The following is a 19,285-nucleotide window of genomic DNA, read 5'->3' on the forward strand; positions in this document are numbered from 1 at the left end:
TGCCACTGCTCAACGTCTGCGTGACTCTGGAACCACTGCCAAAAAAAGTCGTCGCAGGTGGACATAATCACAACCCCAGTCCAGTCTTGCTTGGTCATGGCTGGGAAACATCCCAGGAGGGTGCCTACATCCTGGTCGGACCACCGCTTCAGCCTGTCAGCTTCATCGATGACAAAAATTGGCCTCCTATGCTGGTTTTCAGCCGCTAGGCTCATAAACCAACTCATGACAGAGCCCAAGTCCTTCACTGGCTCCGCTTTTAACAGCTCTAGAAAGCTCGATGCATCAAGGTTTACGCCCTTGAACGTCAGCTTCTTCAGATTGACACTGACACCTCCGATCGTCTTCAGAAGGGCCGCTGCCACATCTTTGAGCCAAGAAGCCCAAGCTCGCATCTGTCTTGCAATCTGTGCAGCAGCCAGCTCCGGGGAACTGAAGTCCGCAGCCCTCATGTCCATGTAGAAGAGCGGCAACTGGGCTTTCAGCAGAGGGTTGGCATCCCACATCTTCCTGAGCTGCTTGAGCAGAGCAGACTTGCCTGAATTGTTGGGGCCTATCACTACAGCGATGCAGTTGAAGCCTTCCTCAATATGTGTGAGCAGATCAGTCATCTCTTCGTGCCTATCAAAGAAGAAATGACTGATCGTCGTCGTTGAGCGACTTCTTCGTCATCATCATTGAGCGAATTCTTCAGCTCCCTCACCGCTTCAGCCACCATAGCTGCCAAACCCTAAAATGTGTTAAACCTAAAGTCGCCCGTTACGTGGTTCCAATTTGGTATCAGAGAGACTAGTTGACTGTTTTAATTTTCTTTAGTTTATTTTCAAACAGATGAGCTATGAAATGGGACATCAACTCAAAACATGTTGGAAGATCCAGATTCCTTGCTGGCTACAAGTTGTTGTAAGCTAAACAAATGCTAATCTGTAGGAAGAGTTTTTCTTCCTGGCTAACTAGAGAACCTGACTGAAACTCTGGAGAACTAATTTACCGATAGAGAGAGTTTGAAGAGCTTGAAAACCTGTAATGTGGGTTTGGAAATTCTTGGTTATTGGTAGGCTCATAAAGGCTCTGGGTGAACCAGATAACCTTTAGTGTATGAGCTCCACAGATCTCATACACCCTCTGCTCCGACCACGAGTCGGGAGCTGTGGCACTTGCTGCTATGCGCTTGGCGACGAGGCTTGACAGGAATGCCTTGGCGTTCTTTTCACCAAGGTGCCCCACACCAACTGGCTTCCACTGCTCAACGTCTGTGTGACTCTGGAACCACTGCCAAAAAAAGTCGTCGCAGGTAGACATAATCACAACCCCAGTCCGGTCCTGCTTGGTGATGGCTATGAAACATCCCAGAAGGGTGCCTACATCCTGGTCGGACCACCGCTTTAGCCTATCAGCTTCATCGATGACAAAAATTGGCCTCCTATGCTGGTTTTCAGCCTCCAGGCTCATAAACCAACTCATGACAAAGCCCAAGTCCTTCACTAGCTCCGCTTTTAACAGCTCTAGAAAGCTCGATGCATCAAGGTTTACGCCCTTGAATGTCAGCTTCTTGAGATCGACACTGACACCTCCGATCGTCTTCAGAAGGGCCGCTGCCACATCTTTGAGCCAAGAAGCCCAAGCTCGCATCTGTCTTGCAATCTGTGCAGCAGCCAGCTCCGGAGAACTGAAGTCCGCAGCCCTCATGTCCATGTAGAAGAGCGGCAACTGGGCTTTCAGCAGAGGGTTGGCATCCCACATCTTCCTGAGCTGCTTGAGCAGAGCAGACTTGCCTGAATTGTTGGGGCCTATCACTACAGCGATGCAGTTGAAGCTTTCCTCAATATGTGTGAGCAGATCAGTCATCTCTTCGTGCCTATCAAAGAAGAAATGACTGATCGTCGTCGTTGAGCGACTTCTTCGTCATCATCATTGAGCGACTTCTTCAGCTCCCTCACCGCTTCAGCCACCATAGCCGCCAAACCCTAAAATGTGTTAAACCTAAAGTCGCCCGTTACGTGGTACCAATTTGGTACCAGAGAGACTAGTTGACTGTTTTAATTTTCCTTAGTTTATTTTCAAACAGATGAGCTGTGAAATGGGACATCAACTCAAAACATGTTGGAAGATCCAGATTCCTTGCTGGCTACAAGTTGTTGTAAGCTAAATGATTGCTAATCCATAGGAAGAGTTTTTCTTCCTGGCTAACTAGAGAACCTAACTGAAACTCTGGAGAACTAATTTACCGATAGAGAGAGTTTGAAGAGCTTGAAAACCTGTAATGTGGTTTTGGAAATTCTTGGTTATTGGTAGGCTCGTAAAGGCTCTGGGTGAACCAGATAACCTTTAGTGTATGAGCTCCACAGATCTCATACACCCTCTGCTCCGACCACGAGTCGGGAGCTGTGGCACTTGCTGCTATGCGCTTGGCGACGAGGCTTGACAGGAATGCCTTGGCGTTCTTTTCACCAAGGTGCCCCACACCAACTGGCTGCCACTGCTCAACGTCTGCGTGACTCTGGAACCACTGCCAAAAAAAGTCGTTGCAGGTGGACATAATCACAACCCCAGTCCAGTCTTGCTTGGTCATGGCTGGGAAACATCCCAGGAGGGTGCCTACATCCTGGTCGGACCACCGCTTCAGCCTGTCAGCTTCATCGATGACAAAAATTGGCCTCCTATGCTAGTTTTCAGCCGCTAGGCTCATAAACCAACTCATGACAGAGCCCAAGTCCTTCACTGGCTCCGCTTTTAACAGCTCTAGAAAGCTCGATGCATCAAGGTTTACGCCCTTGAACGTCAGCTTCTTCAGATCGACACTGACACCTCCGATCGTCTTCAGAAGGGCCGCTGCCACATCTTTGAGCCAAGAAGCCCAAGCTCGCATCTGTTTTGCAATCTGTGCAGCAGCCAGCTCCGGGGAACTAAAGTCTGCAGCCCTCATGTCCATGTAGAAGAGCGGCAACTGGGCTTTCAGTAGAGGGCTAGCATCCCACATCTTCCTAAGCTGCTTGAGCAGAGCAGACTTGCCTGAATTGTTGGGGCCTATCACTACAGTGATGTTGTTGAAGCCTTCCTCAATATGTGTGAGCAGATCAGTCATCTCTTCGTGCCTATCAAAGAAGAGATGACTGATCGTCGTCGTTGAGCGACTTCTTCATCGTCGTCGTTGAGCGACTTCTTCGTCGTCATCATTGAGCGACTTCTTCAGCTCCCTCACCGCTTCAGCCACCATAGCCGCCAAACCCTAAAATGTGTTAAACCTAAAGTCGCCCGTTACGTGGTTCCAATTTGGTACCGGAGAGACTAGTTGACTGTTTTAATTTTCTTTAGTTTATTTTCAAACAGATGAGCTGTGAAATGGGACATCAACTCAAAACATGTTGGAAGATCCAGATTCCTTGCTGGCTACAAGTTGTTGTAAGCTAAACAAATGCTAATCTGTAGGAAGAGTTTTTCTTCCTGGCTAACTAGAGAACCTAACTGAAACTCTAGAGAACTAGTTTACCGATAGAGAGAGTTTGAAGAGCTTGAAAACCTGTAATGTGGGTTTGGAAATTCTTGGTTATTGGTAGGCTCATAAAGGCTCTGGGTGAACCAGATAACCTTTAGTGTATGAGCTCCACAGATCTCATACACCCTCTGCTCCGACCACGAGTCGGGAGCTGTGGCACTTGCTGCTATGCGCTTGGCGACGAGGCTTGACAGGAATGCCTTGGCGTTCTTTTCACCAAGGTGCCCCACACCAACTGGCTTCCACTGCTCAACGTCTGTGTGACTCTTGAACCACTGCCAAAAAAAGTCGTCGCAGGTAGACATAATCACAACCCCAGTCCGGTCCTGCTTGGTGATGGCTATGAAACATCCCAGAAGGGTGCCTACATCCTGGTCGGACCACCGCTTTAGCCTATCAGCTTCATCGATGACAAAAATTGGCCTCCTATGCTGGTTTTCAGCCTCCAGGCTCATAAACCAACTCATGACAAAGCCCAAGTCCTTCACTAGCTCCGCTTTTAACAGCTCTAGAAAGCTCGATGCATCAAGGTTTACGCCCTTGAATGTCAGCTTCTTGAGATCGACACTGACACCTCCGATCGTCTTCAGAAGGGCCGCTGCCACATCTTTGAGCCAAGAAGCCCAAGCTCGCATCTGTCTTGCAATCTGTGCAGCAGCCAGCTCCGGAGAACTGAAGTCCGCAGCCCTCATGTCCATGTAGAAGAGCGGCAACTGGGCTTTCAGCAGAGGGTTGGCATCCCACATCTTCCTGAGCTGCTTGAGCAGAGCAGACTTGCCTGAATTGTTGGGGCCTATCACTACAGCGATGCGGTTGAAGCCTTCCTCAATATGTGTGAGCAGATCAGTCATCTCTTCGTGCCTATCAATGAAACCCTCGTCGTCGTTGAGCGACTTCTTCAGCTCCCTCACCGCTTCAGCCGCCATAGCCGCCAAACCCTAAAATGTGTTAAACCTAAAGTCGCCCGTTACGTGGTACCAATTTGGTACCAGAGAGACTAGTTGACTGTTTTAATTTTCCTTAGTTTATTTTCAAACAGATGAACTGCGAGATGGGACGTCAACTCAAAACATGTTGGAAGATCCAGATTCCTTGCTGGCTACAAGTTGTTGTAAGCTAAATGATTGCTAATCCGTAGGAAGAGTTTTTCTTCCTGGCTAACTAGAGAACCTGACTGAAACTCTGGAGAACTAATTTACCGATAGAGAGAGTTTGAAGAGCTTGAAAACCTGTAATGTGGGTTTGGAAATTCTTGGTTATTGGTAGGCTCGTAAAGGCTCTGGGTGAACCAGATAACCTTTAGTGTATGAGCTCCACAGATCTCATACACCCTCTGCTCCGACCACGAGTCGGGAGCTGTGGCACTTGCTGCTATGCGCTTGGCGACGAGGCTTGACAGGAATGCCTTGGCGTTCTTTTCACCAAGGTGCCCCACACCAACTGGCTGCCACTGCTCAACGTCTGCGTGACTCTGGAACCACTGCCAAAAAAAGTCGTTGCAGGTGGACATAATCACAACCCCAGTCCAGTCTTGCTTGGTCATGGCTGGGAAACATCCCAGGAGGGTGCCTACATCCTGGTCGGACCACCGCTTCAGCCTGTCAGCTTCATCGATGACAAAAATTGGCCTCCTATGCTAGTTTTCAGCCGCTAGGCTCATAAACCAACTCATGACAGAGCCCAAGTCCTTCACTGGCTCCGCTTTTAACAGCTCTAGAAAGCTCGATGCATCAAGGTTTACGCCCTTGAACGTCAGCTTCTTCAGATCGACACTGACACCTCCGATCGTCTTCAGAAGGGCCGCTGCCACATCTTTGAGCCAAGAAGCCCAAGTTCGCATCTGTTTTGCAATCTGTGCAGCAGCCAGCTCCGGGGAACTAAAGTCTGCAGCCCTCATGTCCATGTAGAAGAGCGGCAACTGGGCTTTCAGTAGAGGGCTAGCATCCCACATCTTCCTAAGCTGCTTGAGCAGAGCAGACTTGCCTGAATTGTTGGGGCCTATCACTACAGCGATGTGGTTGAAGCCTTCCTCAATATGTGTGAGCAGATCAGTCATCTCTTCGTGCCTATCAAAGAAGAGATGACTGATCGTCGTCGTTGAGCGACTTCTTCATCGTCGTCGTTGAGCGACTTCTTCGTCGTCATCATTGAGCGACTTCTTCAGCTCCCTCACCGCTTCAGCCACCATAGCCGCCAAACCCTAAAATGTGTTAAACCTAAAGTCGCCCGTTACGTGGTTCCAATTTGGTACCGGAGAGACCAGTTGACTGTTTTAATTTTCTTTAGTTTATTTTCAAACAGATGAGCTGTGAAATGGGACATCAACTCAAAACATGTTGGAAGATCCAGATTCCTTGCTGGCTACAAGTTGTTGTAAGCTAAACAAATGCTAATCTGTAGGAAGAGTTTTTCTTCCTGGCTAACTAGAGAACCTAACTGAAACTCTAGAGAACTAGTTTACCAATAGAGAGAGTTTGAAGAGCTTGAAAACCTGTAATGTGGTTTTGGAAATTCTTGGTTATTGGTAGGCTCGTAAAGGCTCTGGGTGAACCAGATAACCTTTAGTGTATGAGCTCCACAATGCTCAGATATGGGACTGAAGTTATTAGATTGTGGAAGCATTGAAATGCAAGCATAACCAAAAGGCTTGGTGGAGTGAAACCACCTCATGTTTGGATACAACTTGTCCCTATGGGAGATGCGAATATCTGGTTGTCCGAGTTTTTTGAATAACTAGGATTAGTGGCTTGTGGGTGAAATAACTAACCGAACGCTAGTGAATATGCAAGTCACTCAAGGCAGCTGAAACTGTATTAGGTGGTTTTCATCAAAGAGTGTAATTTCACTTGGAGAGGGTCGAGTGAAACAAGATGGTATGTCTTTTGGCAATGTGGGCGAATGTGGTGGCTGTAGTACCAGTTGTTTTAGTACCCTATTGAGAGTGGAGAGCGCTGATGCTACGAACCACTTAGTGCCAAAGGAACAAAGGAAACCTTGCAATGCGAATTAAGCTGAATCTATTCTGCCTGGTATCTGGTTTAGGGCATTTTGTCTGGTTTATTGGAACTTGTGCAATAAGGAGTTTAAATATGACAAAATGAAATTTGTTGCCATTGAAAGAGTGATGGGACTTAGCATAGAGGTGGATGAAGTCTTGTTTTGCTTTGTTGATATATCACTTAATTGTTATCTATCTTCATAGGAGCGACCTCGGTGGGTGAAGAAGTACCAAATGCAAAGGAACTCTTGGTTGGGAGGTCTTGCTTTGATGAGGGACTAATATGATATTCACATTTCTATATTAATTAATATTAAGGATAATGATCAGTTTCTATTCGTCCGGTTCATCAAATGCACCATCACAAAACATTTTCATAGCCACATGGTGGGTAGGTGACCTACCCTTAATACGAAAGTATCCACCGTGGGACTGTGGTATAGGTGGATAATTAGTTGCCTCACCTGGAATAGCTAGTCTACACAATGAAAGGATTGGTATATTCAGTGTGGAAATGGAGGTGTTGGTTCCCCTTGGCTTAATAGGGGTTGTTAGTCAATAGTCAATGAAGACATTAACATCTCTGAAGGGGGGGATCATGGGATGAGATTTGAATATACTGTCACCGTGAATCCTTGGAACATTGGAGGATAAATGGGGATAAAATAGCCACTAAAGGCTCTCTCATCAAGCAATTGCCCCTTTTTTAGTTGGCTTAAAGGGAGATAATGAATATACAAGTCATTCAAGGTAGCGAAACCTTGCAATGCGAATTAAGCTGAGTCTATTCTACCTAGTATCTGGTTTAGGGCATTCTATCTAGTTTATTGGAACTTGTGCAATAAGGAGTTTAAATATGACAAAATGAAATTTATTGCCATTGAAAGAGTAATGGGACTTAGCATAGAGGTGGATGAAGTCCTCTTTTGCTTCATTGATATATCACTTAATTGTTATTTATCTTCATAGGAGCGACCTCAGTGGGTGAAGAAGTACCAAATGCAAAGGAACTCTTGGTTGGGAGGTCTTAGACCTCCTTAGCAAGTTATGAAAAAAGCTAATGGGAATGGCACTTGCAGGTCGAACAGGCAAGCAGTTGACGAGTTTATGGCCTGGTATATGAAGATGCACGAGCTAGATATGTACCAGAGCATACGTGAGAACAAGGAGTTAAGTGCACATTCTCAGTTATTTGAGTTTGAAAAGAATGACATTCAGGCAAGTCTTTAATTGGTTTCTTTATTTATATTTATCTATTTATGGTTTTTCAAATGGAAAAATGATGCACTCCCTGAAAATTTCGAAGAGTAGATGGATGTTGCAACATGTGGAGCAGGCTCATGTGTGACATTAGCGATTTTGAAGTGTAGTACTGTCCTTTCTGGCTGGATTTCCTTCCCGGTGGCTGTCCGGAATGGGCTACAAGATACACAAGGATTATCGGTGAGAGCTATTGTGGAAGAAGTGAGGAAGCTCCAGGTGAAGATGGATATCAAGTCAGCAAGATCGGCCACCAAGGGCAGCAAGGGCCAGGCTTTTTCTTCAGCCCCATCACCAGATTGGAAGAAGGTGATATGTTGAGGATGCTGATGCCAGAGAAACGGGAGTTTGGAAATCATCCATGCAGATTCAGGAAACCTTGCAGTCCAATAGTACTTCAAAGCTGGGAGACCTTTTCCACCAGGACTGAAGGAGCTTGAGGATTGGAAGTCTCTACCGAAATGTGTCCAGGGAGCTGTTGATCTTCTCATCATCGATTCGCCTACTAGATGTGTTGCTGGTTGATCAGTATACGGAGCTCTCGGATGCTTTACTGAAGAACTTGGTGAACCCTGCTTTCGGGATACTAGACAGAGCTGGCTACGTGGTGGATTTGCCGGCTTTGAATAACACTGCAGAAACTTGCAAGCTGAAGTTCCTGTACGTGCACACGTCCTGGGGATACTGTATTTTTAGAAAGGTTATTCTGAGTTACGTGGCGACCAGCACAAATCGTTGATGTGGCAGGACTCGCTAACGTGGTGGGACTCGCTGATATGGCAGGACACGCTGATGTGGCGGGACTCACTGACACGGCAGGACTCGAGAGCAGAGGCTCTAAGAGGTAAAACAAACTCTGTGTTGAGTTAAGCAGCGGCCAACACAAATCGCTGATGTGCCAGGACTCCTGGAAAGGTAACTCATCCTTTCGAAATTGGTACTTTTTAATGTTCCTTTTTTCAGGAAAGCATCGTTGCCATGTGTATTTTCGGTTCCCCCTACTCCAAGGTTGCAAAGAACAAGGAGATCCTGAACACATGCTACATTCCTTGACGAGCCAGAAGATTTCCAGTTCCCATGGTATACTATTGTTTGTTAGCAGATAGCAGCGAAAATAGTTGAAGAGTTCAAAGTTTACGAGAGACAAATTTGCTCACGTCACTGTATAACAATGCATTCATTGACGATGAGGCACTGACTGGTGGAAACAAGTCTTCATGAAACAAATTGAGAAGAGTTATGTTTATGTTTAGTTTGATATATATATAAATATAATTATAAATATCTATACATATAAAGAGATAAGGCTCGCCGGCCGTTGGATTCCAGGCCCGGGCCAGGGTCGGTAGCCATGGTTGTGTGAGAAATTTTTCTGATGTTTGCTCCCGGCCAATGGGAGGCGGCCAAGCTGCGTGGGGCGGGAGAAGAAGCAACGACACGTGTCACATGCAAGTGTTTTTCGTATCATCATCCAAACTTTTTTTGTTGAGATCTTTTAAATTTTTCCTGCACAAATCGCCCCGTCGCTCCCGATGTGGAGCGCCACTGCTTTAGGGAAAGGGCAAGAGAGGGATGTGGTCGAGTAAATGCCCAGTGAAGCTGTGGCTCTCGGATCTCCCAGGCAGAGATCTTCCACTCTCTCCCGCTCAATCGCCACAGCATTCCCCACAGGAACAGGCACCAGCAGCAGATCCGGAGCTACAGTCTCGCCACCGTCACTCCCGGCATGGAGGATCTCCACCGCTGCTTTAGGGAAAGGGTGTAGCTCTAGAGGAGAGCAAGTAAATGGCCAGTGAAGCTGCGGCTCCCAGTCCCCACGGAAACAGGTGCCAGAGCAGATCTGGACCCACGGGCTCTAGATCCAACAGGTCCAGTGGTCCACCCAGTGGCAGCAGCGGCGCCTCCACCAGCGACGACAGAGGTGTTGAGAAGAATGCCATGGAGGACGTTTTCTCTCTTTGTTATGGAGGGATGGACGAGGGGGGTGGTGCGATGACACTCGGTGGTTTTCAGCCTCCAAAAGACATGGTTTTTACATTGTCTTGATCATACTTTCAAGGACATTCTTCTTCACATTCCTCTTAAGCTTGGAAAGAACCAACACATCCATGAGCTGTCTACTCTGGTGAATGCCACTGGCCCCGACCAATATTTCATTGCCCCTTTGGCATTACGAGCCTCAATCAATGTAGTTACTCTTGAAGTGGAACATGAGTAAGTTAAAGAATGTTGAGATACCGGATCGGACCATCAGTGACGGTCACATTTACCAAGGAACTCTAGCTTTAGAAGCTTTATTTTTATTTATGCCTAGGGGTATATTTTGTTCCAAATATTTAAATTTTCAAGAATTAATTTTTGTAATCAATCTAACATTTTCTAGGCCAATATTTGTTTTTTTGATACAATTCCAATTTAGTTTTTAATATATTAAAAAATCAAAACAGTATTTTGCTACCTACACAGGTTTGGATTTTATCTTTGACTATATTCTTTCTGTCAGTGATCGATTGACCTTATGCGCAGTAGCTTCATGCAAGCGATGTTGCAAACTTCATCGAGAGCAAGCTTCATGGCATTCCTCCAGTGCTTAATTATTAATTATAAATATATAAACATATATGGACACAATTAGCCGCACCAGAATATTCTTTGTATGGAAAAGAATATTATGTACCGATTAGAATTCCCCATACGCTCGGCAAACTGCACTCGAGGAGGAAGATAGCAACATAGCTTGACCCACTCTTCGTGACAACATTCCTCAGTGTGTAACAAAACATAGAGTTGACTATTTTCATAGAATAGGTTCTACTTAATGTTTTTTGCAAACATTTTGTTAATTATATGTTAAATACTAACTCACGTCGCTTAACTTCACCGACAATGTCTCCCTTTACTCTGCTTCTGCTTCAATTGATTCATTCCCAGTTGCAAGAGTTTCAATGAGGTTATCTCTTTATCCCGCTGCTGCATTTACATTAGCGTTGGATCTCCTCGCGTTCGGCCTTTCAGTCGGTTCTTCGTCCACAAGTTATCATGTAAGCCGCCTTCACTTCGCCCTTGAATTCACGTTTTCTGGCTGTAGGAAACCATTCAAGACGAGATTTCATCTGATCACACCAGAATCAGATGCACTCCCAAGAGAGGAGAGGTAGCAAGCGGCTTAGCTATCAGAGCTGCCGTGTGTTTGCTTCTCGGCCAAATTACCGCCACAGACACCACAAAATGCACTTGCTGTTCTTCGTCGCTTCATCGACGCGGATGCAAGATCCCTGCAATTATCCTCCTCACTCTTTCCTGGTATTTTCAGCAAAAAAATAAATAAATAAATCATTTATTTAAAAGATCAACTTATGTGGTAATGGCAGGATCTCTTTCGTGATCGCTGAACTCCTTGAACACGGCGGCCAGCCTCAGCAGTTATCAAGTGGAAAGGTTTGAAGAATCTGGTTGCAGCACTGTTCTGCAAGGCGTGAGTGTTGTGGGTGGTGCTTTTACACTCGTCACTTTGCTGCTCAGCATTGCCTACTTGTCCGTCTGCATGAGCGGCATGAAGAAACCGAAGAAGAAGACGAGCACCGACGAAACAAGCCGGATTGTTGATATGGAAGTCGCAAAACCAGTTTAGATAGAAGCTGTAGGCTAGCGCTGTATAAGATCGATGATTCAGTTGACAGAGATGTGTGTTTCTAGCACCACCATCAGCCCAGCTCTGGACGTCTCGCTGCTGAAATCCTGCGCTCTTACCAGAAACTTAGCCAGAGGGAAACAACTTCACAGAGAGATCCATGCGTCCTGGCAAACAAACAACACAGTCCTCTGCAATCTGCTCGTTCAGATGTACGGGAAATGCGGGAGTTTGCCTGATGCTCGCGAAGTGTTTGATAGTGTTAAACAGCCTAATGCGTTCACTTGGAACATCATGATCCGTGCATATACAGAGAATGGTCAATTGCTGCAAGCGAGGATTTTGTTCGATAAGATGCCGATCAAGAATGTGGTTTCCTGGACGACAATGCTGGAAGCCTACGGAAGAACTGGTGGTCTTGGATCTGCTTGATTCGATGCCTGATCGTGATCTAGTCGTCTGGAACGTGATGATGGAAGTGTTTGCGCAGAATGGTCCTCTACTGCAGGGTAGAAGCTTGTTTGAGAGCATAAAGATGTGGCTTCCTGGACGACGATGATCACTGCCTACTCGCAGATGGGTGATTTAGACTCAGCAAAAGATTTCTTCGATCGGATGCCGTATCGAAGCGTCGTTTCCTGGAGCGCGATGCTCACGGCGTACGCTCGCAACGGCAAAGTCGAGGATTCGAGGAAGGTTTTTGAAGGAATGCCTGAGAGGAATGTTCTGGCCTGGACAGCCATGTTGGCTGCGTATTCAGTACGGACATTTGGACGAAGCGAAGAAGGTTTTCGAGTTGATGCCCGAGAAAGACGTCGTCTCTTGGAATGTGATGATATCTGGTTACGCTCACACGAAGCATTTTCGCGAGGCCGAGACATTGTTCGAAGAGATGCCGAGGAGAGACCTGGTTTCGTGGTCGCTGATGATCTCCGCGTATGCTCAAAACCGCTCGAGCAAAGGAATGCCTCAGCAGAATCTCATCGCCAGGAACACGATCGTAGCTGCGTACGCTTCGGAGGGCGATTTGGGACTTGCGAGGACGGTGTTCGATGCGATGCCGGAGAAGAATGTCGTATCGTGGACGACGATCGTTAGAGCGTATGCGCAAAACGGTCATTTACGTGAGGCAAGGGTGTTGTTTGAAAAGATGCCTGAGAGGATGTCGTGACCTGGAACTCAATGGTCACAGCCTATGCTCAGAACAGACTGGTTGATCAAGCTGTGGATGTCTTGAATCAGATGCCTTGCAGAGATGTGGTTTCCTGGAACGTTACGATTCCGGCGTATTCGCACAACGGGCATAATCAGCAGGCCATCGCGTTGTTTCGAAAGATGGATCTTGAAGGCTTGCAACCCAACGAGATCACCTTCGTTACGATCTTCGACGCCTGTGCAACGGTCTCGTTGCTCAGAGTCGGGAAGTCTGGATTCAGCGCGTTGGAGCCGGTTTCGACGTCGATCCTGACAATGTATGGGAAGTGCGGGAGTCTGGAGGAGGCTCGTCGGATCTTCGATGCGATGCCTGAAAGACGCACTGTGTCTTGGAGTGCGACGGTATCTGCATATGCACAGAGTGGTCATGGCCTGCTAGCTCTGGATCTCTTCAAGGAGATGGGTTTGGATGGAGTTGAACCGGATGGAATCACCTTCATCGCGGTGCTTTCGTCTTGCTGTCACTGTGGGGAGCTGAAAGACGGGTGGACGTATTATGTGAGCTTGAGAAACGACTATGGTGTTGATCCCATGGCTGAGCATTACATCTGCATCGCCGATCATCTGGGAAGAGCAGGAAGGCTGGCTGAAGCTCAGGATTTGATTCACAACATGCCCTTGCATCCTAGTCCCGTTGCTTGGACTCAGCTTCTTAGCGCATACAAGATTCATGGGAATAACCAAACGAAGCTGAATGCAGATGAGCTTGCTCAACAAGTGCAGAAGTTGGATGAAACGAACTCGTTCTGTTACGTGCTGCTCTCAAACACATACGAATCTTGATTTGAAATAGGTTTTCAACATTTCAGTGAGAACTATAGTGGGAAATTTTCAAACTTATTTCCCGGATGACATGAGTTGATCAAGATAAGTCCTCTCAGATTTTCAGGACAAATGACATTAACACTAGGATTACAAACTCTTAAATATATTATTTTGCTTTCCAAAATAAAATATTTAAAATTTTGTAATCTTACATCTGTCTATAGCTAACATTCTTAAAGTTAACAAGTTTTCCTATCATTCATTCCTTCGTTCAATCCATTCATTCATTTATTCATTCATTCATTCATTCATCACACAAACACTAGAGAGTAATAGCTATATGTTAATGGTTATGTTAGCGTTTTCTTCAGGTGTCATTCATCCATCAATCACAAAGATTTGAGTTTGTTTGTTGTTAAAATTTAAGTTTATAATCTTACATATACTGCAGTCATGACTTCCACAATTCATGCTGCAATCAAGCAGGACCTCCAGGCACTTCATGGCACACTGACAGAGGACACACCCACAACCAAGTTATGGACATCCCTCTATCATGTAAGCATTTGTTAAATTTTGATTTTGTGCAGATTTGAAAATACTTGATCGGGGTCTGGATGGCTTGTGTGCAGGGTGGGTAAGTGGCGCTGCTGCTGGGGTAAGAGATCCAACGAGCTTGCCTTGAATTATGTTTGAATTGAAACTGATCGCAGGCACATCAACACTAGCTTGACGACGATGGAAGGGTGAGAACTCCGAGCGTTCTGCGAGATCACCGAACTGGAGTACATTCTCGAACCGGGCCGGCTCACTCTCGAGTTTATGGACGTGTACAGGATTCGCGGCAGCATTGACTTGCCGGAGCTGACAGACTTCGCAGACTATATAGTGACTACGAGATCTTCACGAGCACACCTTTTGTCCCGAGTTGGGAGGATCTTTTTATACCATTCTTTCTAGAGCTCCCATGATACTCCCTCGGAGCCAAACAAATAAAGAAATTAAAGGTACCTCTTTGGAAAAGTGGCGATTCTACGTAACACCAAGAAAAAATCACGGGTGCAGTGATCGGATCGGAGCTCTTGCTCTCGAAGCTGAGCCAGAGGTTCTCGTTTTCAAGTCGAGGGTTGACCACTGCTGGGTTTTAGTTTTTGCTCCACGCACGCAACGCTTTCTCCACTTTGCAGGGCTTGGAGAGGCCAAATAAAGGAATAGAGAAGAAAGAAACTCACTGTGAATCCAAGATATCACAGCTGTTCCTCCGTGTTTTATGTGGCTGCTTTCCTGTGGAGCTCCAACACATGTAAGTCAGTCAGTGTAGCGCAGCTCTGGAAGAAAAGTGTTGATAGATTTTTCCATTTGCAGCGAAGAGAGCTGCCAAGGATCGAGTGAGGAGATGGAGGGCCATCCTTCTCCTCTTCCTCCCCCTCCTCCTCTTGTCATCGAGGCCGCGTGAGCTCCTCTTCGATCCGGAAGCCGACGGTGATCACCCTAGCACCAGAAATCCCCCGCCAAGAACAAGAGGACGAAATCCCTGGATTGATCCGCTGCTCCTACTCTGGCCACAAAACCTCGCGGAGCCACCACGCCGGCGCCAAGATCCACAGCTCCTCGCGAAATCACGACGACAAGATCAAGATTCCCGAGAATGTGCCCGCGGAGGAAGATATCCAGCATAGTTGCAGCTAGACGTGCAAACGTTCAAACGCGTCCACGTTTAAACGCCGTTTAAAACGTTTTTTTCAGGACAATCAAACGTTTACATGTTAAAGCCTAAAATGATTAAGAAAACACTAATATTTACTAAAGACACTTTAATCTAATATTAAGTTTATAAAACCCAACCGAATAACATACTAAAACAAATGAAAGAAGAAGCCGTTTCGCTGTTCTGCTTGTCTCAGCACTGGACCAGTTCTCCGTGCTTGCCACCATAGATTCTGCTGGCCCCCCTGAACCCTGTGCGGCTTGCTGCAGCAGATGCCCATCATCGGCATCTGCTGGGTCTGCTACCTCGAAATCGGAAAAACTGCTGCGAGGTTTTTTAAGGGTTCATGGCAGGAATTGGAGGACGCCGCAAATGCTGGAGCTGGAAGCATGTGATACAAGCAGAGCGGCACTGGACATGTAAGTATTGTCATGAGATTCACACTGGGGGAGCGGAGCGAGTCCGAGCACATCTTGCTGGAGTTTGGGCAAGAGGTGTGAAAACGTGCAAGGCAAAATAGTGCAAACGCGTTGGGAGTTTAGAACGGCGTTTTTTAACGCGTTTAAAACGTTACGTTTTTTTAGTTTCATACGTTTTCCGGCAACTGGCAGCGCCTCCGTGGGAAGAATCCACGCCCGTGGCACAAGAGCAGCATCGATTCCTGCCGCCAATCCGGCTCCCGGGCTGCCATCTCTGTTGGAGCTCCGGAGACGCCGTCGCGCCGCGCCACCGCGCGAGGAAAGGTAAGACGGTGGAAGCCGAATCGGAGCCATGGAAATCGAGGAGCAAGCCGCCACGGCCAGAGCCAGTGCTGGAGCCGGCAGTGCCGACAACAAAGAAGAGCTCTTCTCCAGGGCGAGGCCTCCACAGGAGGCACAGATTGACGGCGACGAGGATGTCATGCGCGATGATCTTGCAGAGGTGCCCAAGCCCGTGGATGACACAAGTCAGCGCAGCCAGGGGGTCCCCAGCCAGGCAGCCTCGCCGCCGCCTCCAAACCGCTTCTCCCGACGTGGATTGGCCTCGCGCTTCTCCTCTGTCGCTGTTCTCCGCCAGAAGATGGATCACGTCGCTTGGAAGGGGAGCGGGAGGCTTTAAAGGTCCAAGCTATACGAGCTTGTACCAAGGCAGCGCAGAAAATCCTGGCAGGACCTCTCTCGCAGATCTTGCTCCCGGATTGCAGCAAATTTCGGAGCAGGGCTGCCCGAGCTGACGTCCCTTTCTCTCGCGAGCGTGAACCGACGAATTACCGAGCGAGCTCATGGTGGCCATGGGGCCGAAACTAGAGGAGCTCAGTATCTCACATTGCAGGTAACCAACCGTCTGTGCTGCTTTGGCTTCTTACTGAGATCCGCGGGATGTTTTTTGTGCAGCGTTACGGTGGCGGCTGTTGCAGCTTGCGGTTCGACTCTGAAAAGCTTTGCACTTCGAAGGCTTGGAGCTTACAGACGGCACCTTTCAGGTGAATCTTTACTGCCTTTCTTCTCATCTGTTACTTACACAAGCTTTGTTTTCTTCTCAGTGACGAGGTACTGGCGGACTTCGTCACGGCCGCTGGAAGCTGTTCATCGCAAGCGTGAAAAAGGCACGTCTCACTGCGTTCTTCGTCAGGCCCTTTTGCCGCAGAGCGACCGAGGACGGGTTTGGATTCCTTGTCCCAATCTCGTGGAGCTCAGACTCTGCTCGTCTTCGAAAAAAAAACGCGATTCTTTAAACAATTTTAAAGAAAATTGTCCGCCATAGCCAGGGTTAGGGTGAGCAAATTTTCCCTCCATGTAAAATCTAGGGTTCGTCGTCTCCGCAGCTTCCATGGATGTTGTGATTGTGGCGGTCGCGGGTGCTTGTGTTGTCATTGCGGCAACTTGCATTGCAACCATGCTCATCATCAACCTCCTCACCAAGAGCGTCATCACCATGGCTTCTTCAACCAGGGGAGCAGCGAAGGAGGATCTACAGGCTCTCCGTGGAGCTCTCAAGGAGGATCTGCAGGCTCTCCGTGGAGTTCTCAAGGAGGACCTTCCCAGCCTCAGGCAGGTGATACAGGATTTTGGTGCCTTGAGGGAGGAACTGAGGATGCTGCGAGATGCTCTGCGAGCTGAGGCAGCCCAGGGCCAAGCTAATCCGGTAAGCATTTGTGAAGTTCTGGCTTGTGCGAATCTTGAAATTATTTGCTTGATCATCCAGTGGTGTGCAAACCGCACAGAAGTGGCGCTGCTGCTGCTGACCATGTTCAGTGATCGGTAGTTGATTCATAGGAAGTTCGACAAAACTGTTTTGTTTTTCGACAGGGAAAAATCTTCTGATTCGGATCTTCGTTTCCTCGAAATAAAATGACTCATGTCTTGGTTTCCTCGAAATAAAATGACTCATGTCTGAGCTTTCTGATAGTAAGTCATTTCCGGGCAGGAACATAGACATGGACGTGGCTTGGCAGTGTCTAATATTACTTGCTTGTAGGTGGATCAGTGTAACTATTTATTCAGCAGACCCGGGTTGTTTGAACACGATTCAATCAAAGCTTTCAAGTTTTCTGTCTTCAAGTAGACCCGGGTTCATGCAGCTTAGCTGACGGCTCGTGCAGACTCACTGGACCTGAAACATGGAGAGCTGAACGAGGAGATGGAGATCACCTCGATCTCCATTTCCTTATCATGCATTTCCTGAGTCGGGGCCCTTGCGAGAGAGCCACTGGCCAGCTCTGGAACGAGTTCCTACAGCACAAGTTCTTGCCCCGGAGGTACCATGAATTTTTCTCCAGGAATGGGACGCCCACCGCTGATGAAAATGACGATGTTTGTCGTTCCCACTCCGCGACGCGCAAGTTGCCGAGGTACTGTGTGTCGCGAAATCCTTTATTGGTTTTCCATGTTGACAAGGAGATGATTTGCAGGTGTAAGAACGTTGACAACAAGCTCTTGCAGCAACTGCTTGTTCGCGTGATGCGAAAGTTCCCAAGCAGACGTTCCTCCCCTTTCGGGATCAGGAGCATTCCCGCTTTTGGAATGTAAGCCTTGTCTTTTCGAATCTTTTCGAATCTTGCCGTTGCTGATCCGAGCAAACCACTGGCAGCGGAGCAAAGAAATGCTACAAGTATCTCTACGAAGCGAATAGACCAATGCATTGGCAAGCTGACCAAGTTCATGCTCTCGAACTTGGTGGTGGATTTGCAATGCATCGCAGTAGAAAATAGGCTTCGCCTTCGTAGCTGCGGAGGTTTGGACTATGCAAGAACCTGGCTGGCTGGCTGGTTTCGATTACTGTGCTTAAAAACCTGGCTTTTTGTGGGAGATAGCCGATTTGTCTGTAAGTAGTTCGAACACTTTAGTTGCATCAGCTTCTAACGATTCCTCCTGTTTTTTGTTTTGATTCGTTTTGCTTCTGCCTTTAGTGGGGATTACCAGATGGTGTTCCGGTTGCAACACTTCGTGACCACGTGACGGCCATCAAGTTTAGTCCCCGACCTGAAGACGGAACCTCTGTCAATTCACGTGTCTACATGCCGAAGCCGGATGTCGAGCCCGAATGTAAAGAGTCTGCCGATGTTTTTTTGGTCTTCTAAAAGCTTGTTTCCAGCTGCAGGAGCTGAGAATGGAGCACAGGCTACGAATCAGATTCAGTTCTGTGTGTTTAATGTAGATGGATCATATTTCGTCACTGGGAGTTCGGACAAGCTTGCCAGGGTAAGCCTTAAAAGTGGACTTTTTATATTTGTAGCAATTGTTTGAACAGGTTTGGGACGCAAGAAAGTGGATGGACGAGTACACACCGGAAGGCGAAATTATGAGCATGACATTTTCAGTAGCCACGAGAATGAAGTTAACTACGTGCAGTTCAGGTTCGCGTCTTTGTTGACATCAATCGTCCTTTGTTCCAGTGGTTGTGCCGAGCCAATCAAAGTTTCTTCCGTCGACTTTTTCAAGGATGACAAGGTAAAGACATCTTATGGGGCTCTCATGGAATAACATGGATGTGCAGATTGCCGAGACTTACGTGCCAGATGTACATCCATGCAATCCTCATATTGCAATGAGTCCGGGCTACGATGGCAGAGGTACTGTCTGGGATGTAAAAGTGTTCGCTCAAAAGAATGATGACGAATATCACTTGATTGTTTTAGATTTGGCAGGGCCATCCAGTAAGAACATATGAGACTGGAGATTATAATCTTGTCGATGACAATTTTCACCGTATGCTTGCTCTCATATCCATTTA

At 47.2% G+C, this 19,285-nt stretch overlaps 2 protein-coding genes and 1 pseudogene across 4 annotated transcripts; all 3 read left to right on the forward strand.

Moving 5' to 3' along the window:
• The first annotated feature begins 11,940 nt into the window (after nt 1-11,940).
• LOC112347554 lies at nt 11,941-13,383 on the forward strand (annotated as a pseudogene).
• Nucleotides 13,384-15,705: 2,322 nt separating this feature from the next.
• On the forward strand, nt 15,706-17,392 carry LOC112347826. Of its 2 annotated transcripts, XR_002992870.1 has the most exons (4): nt 15,706-16,384; nt 16,447-16,535; nt 16,596-17,197; nt 17,258-17,392. XR_002992870.1 is itself a non-coding variant. In XM_024679324.1 (3 exons), exons 2-3 carry the CDS (start codon nt 16,883-16,885, stop codon nt 17,315-17,317), a joined length of 375 nt encoding a protein of 124 aa, XP_024535092.1. In that variant the 5' UTR covers nt 16,472-16,535; nt 16,596-16,882; the 3' UTR covers nt 17,318-17,392. The 2 variants fall into 2 exon arrangements, 1 of the variants encoding a protein (XP_024535092.1); XM_024679324.1 differs by lacking the exon at nt 15,706-16,384 and having other exon boundaries at nt 16,472-16,535.
• A 78-nt stretch (nt 17,393-17,470) lies between these two features.
• LOC112347825 lies at nt 17,471-19,271 on the forward strand. Of its 2 annotated transcripts, XM_024679312.1 has the most exons (9): nt 17,471-17,903; nt 17,964-18,077; nt 18,143-18,376; nt 18,462-18,597; nt 18,647-18,753; nt 18,803-18,888; nt 18,948-19,002; nt 19,049-19,124; nt 19,191-19,271. In XM_024679312.1, exons 4-9 carry the CDS (start codon nt 18,570-18,572, stop codon nt 19,220-19,222), a joined length of 384 nt encoding a protein of 127 aa, XP_024535080.1. In that variant the 5' UTR covers nt 17,471-17,903; nt 17,964-18,077; nt 18,143-18,376; nt 18,462-18,569; the 3' UTR covers nt 19,223-19,271. The 2 variants fall into 2 exon arrangements, 1 of the variants encoding a protein (XP_024535080.1); XR_002992868.1 differs by lacking the exons at nt 18,647-18,753; nt 18,803-18,888; nt 18,948-19,002; nt 19,049-19,124; nt 19,191-19,271 and having other exon boundaries at nt 18,462-18,525.
• The last annotated feature ends 14 nt before the right edge of the window (nt 19,272-19,285 follow it).

This window comes from Selaginella moellendorffii, unplaced genomic scaffold (assembly GCF_000143415.4).
Source record: "Selaginella moellendorffii unplaced genomic scaffold, v1.0 SELMOscaffold_1, whole genome shotgun sequence".
In the NCBI taxonomy this organism is placed as follows: Eukaryota; Viridiplantae; Streptophyta; class Lycopodiopsida; order Selaginellales; family Selaginellaceae; genus Selaginella; species Selaginella moellendorffii.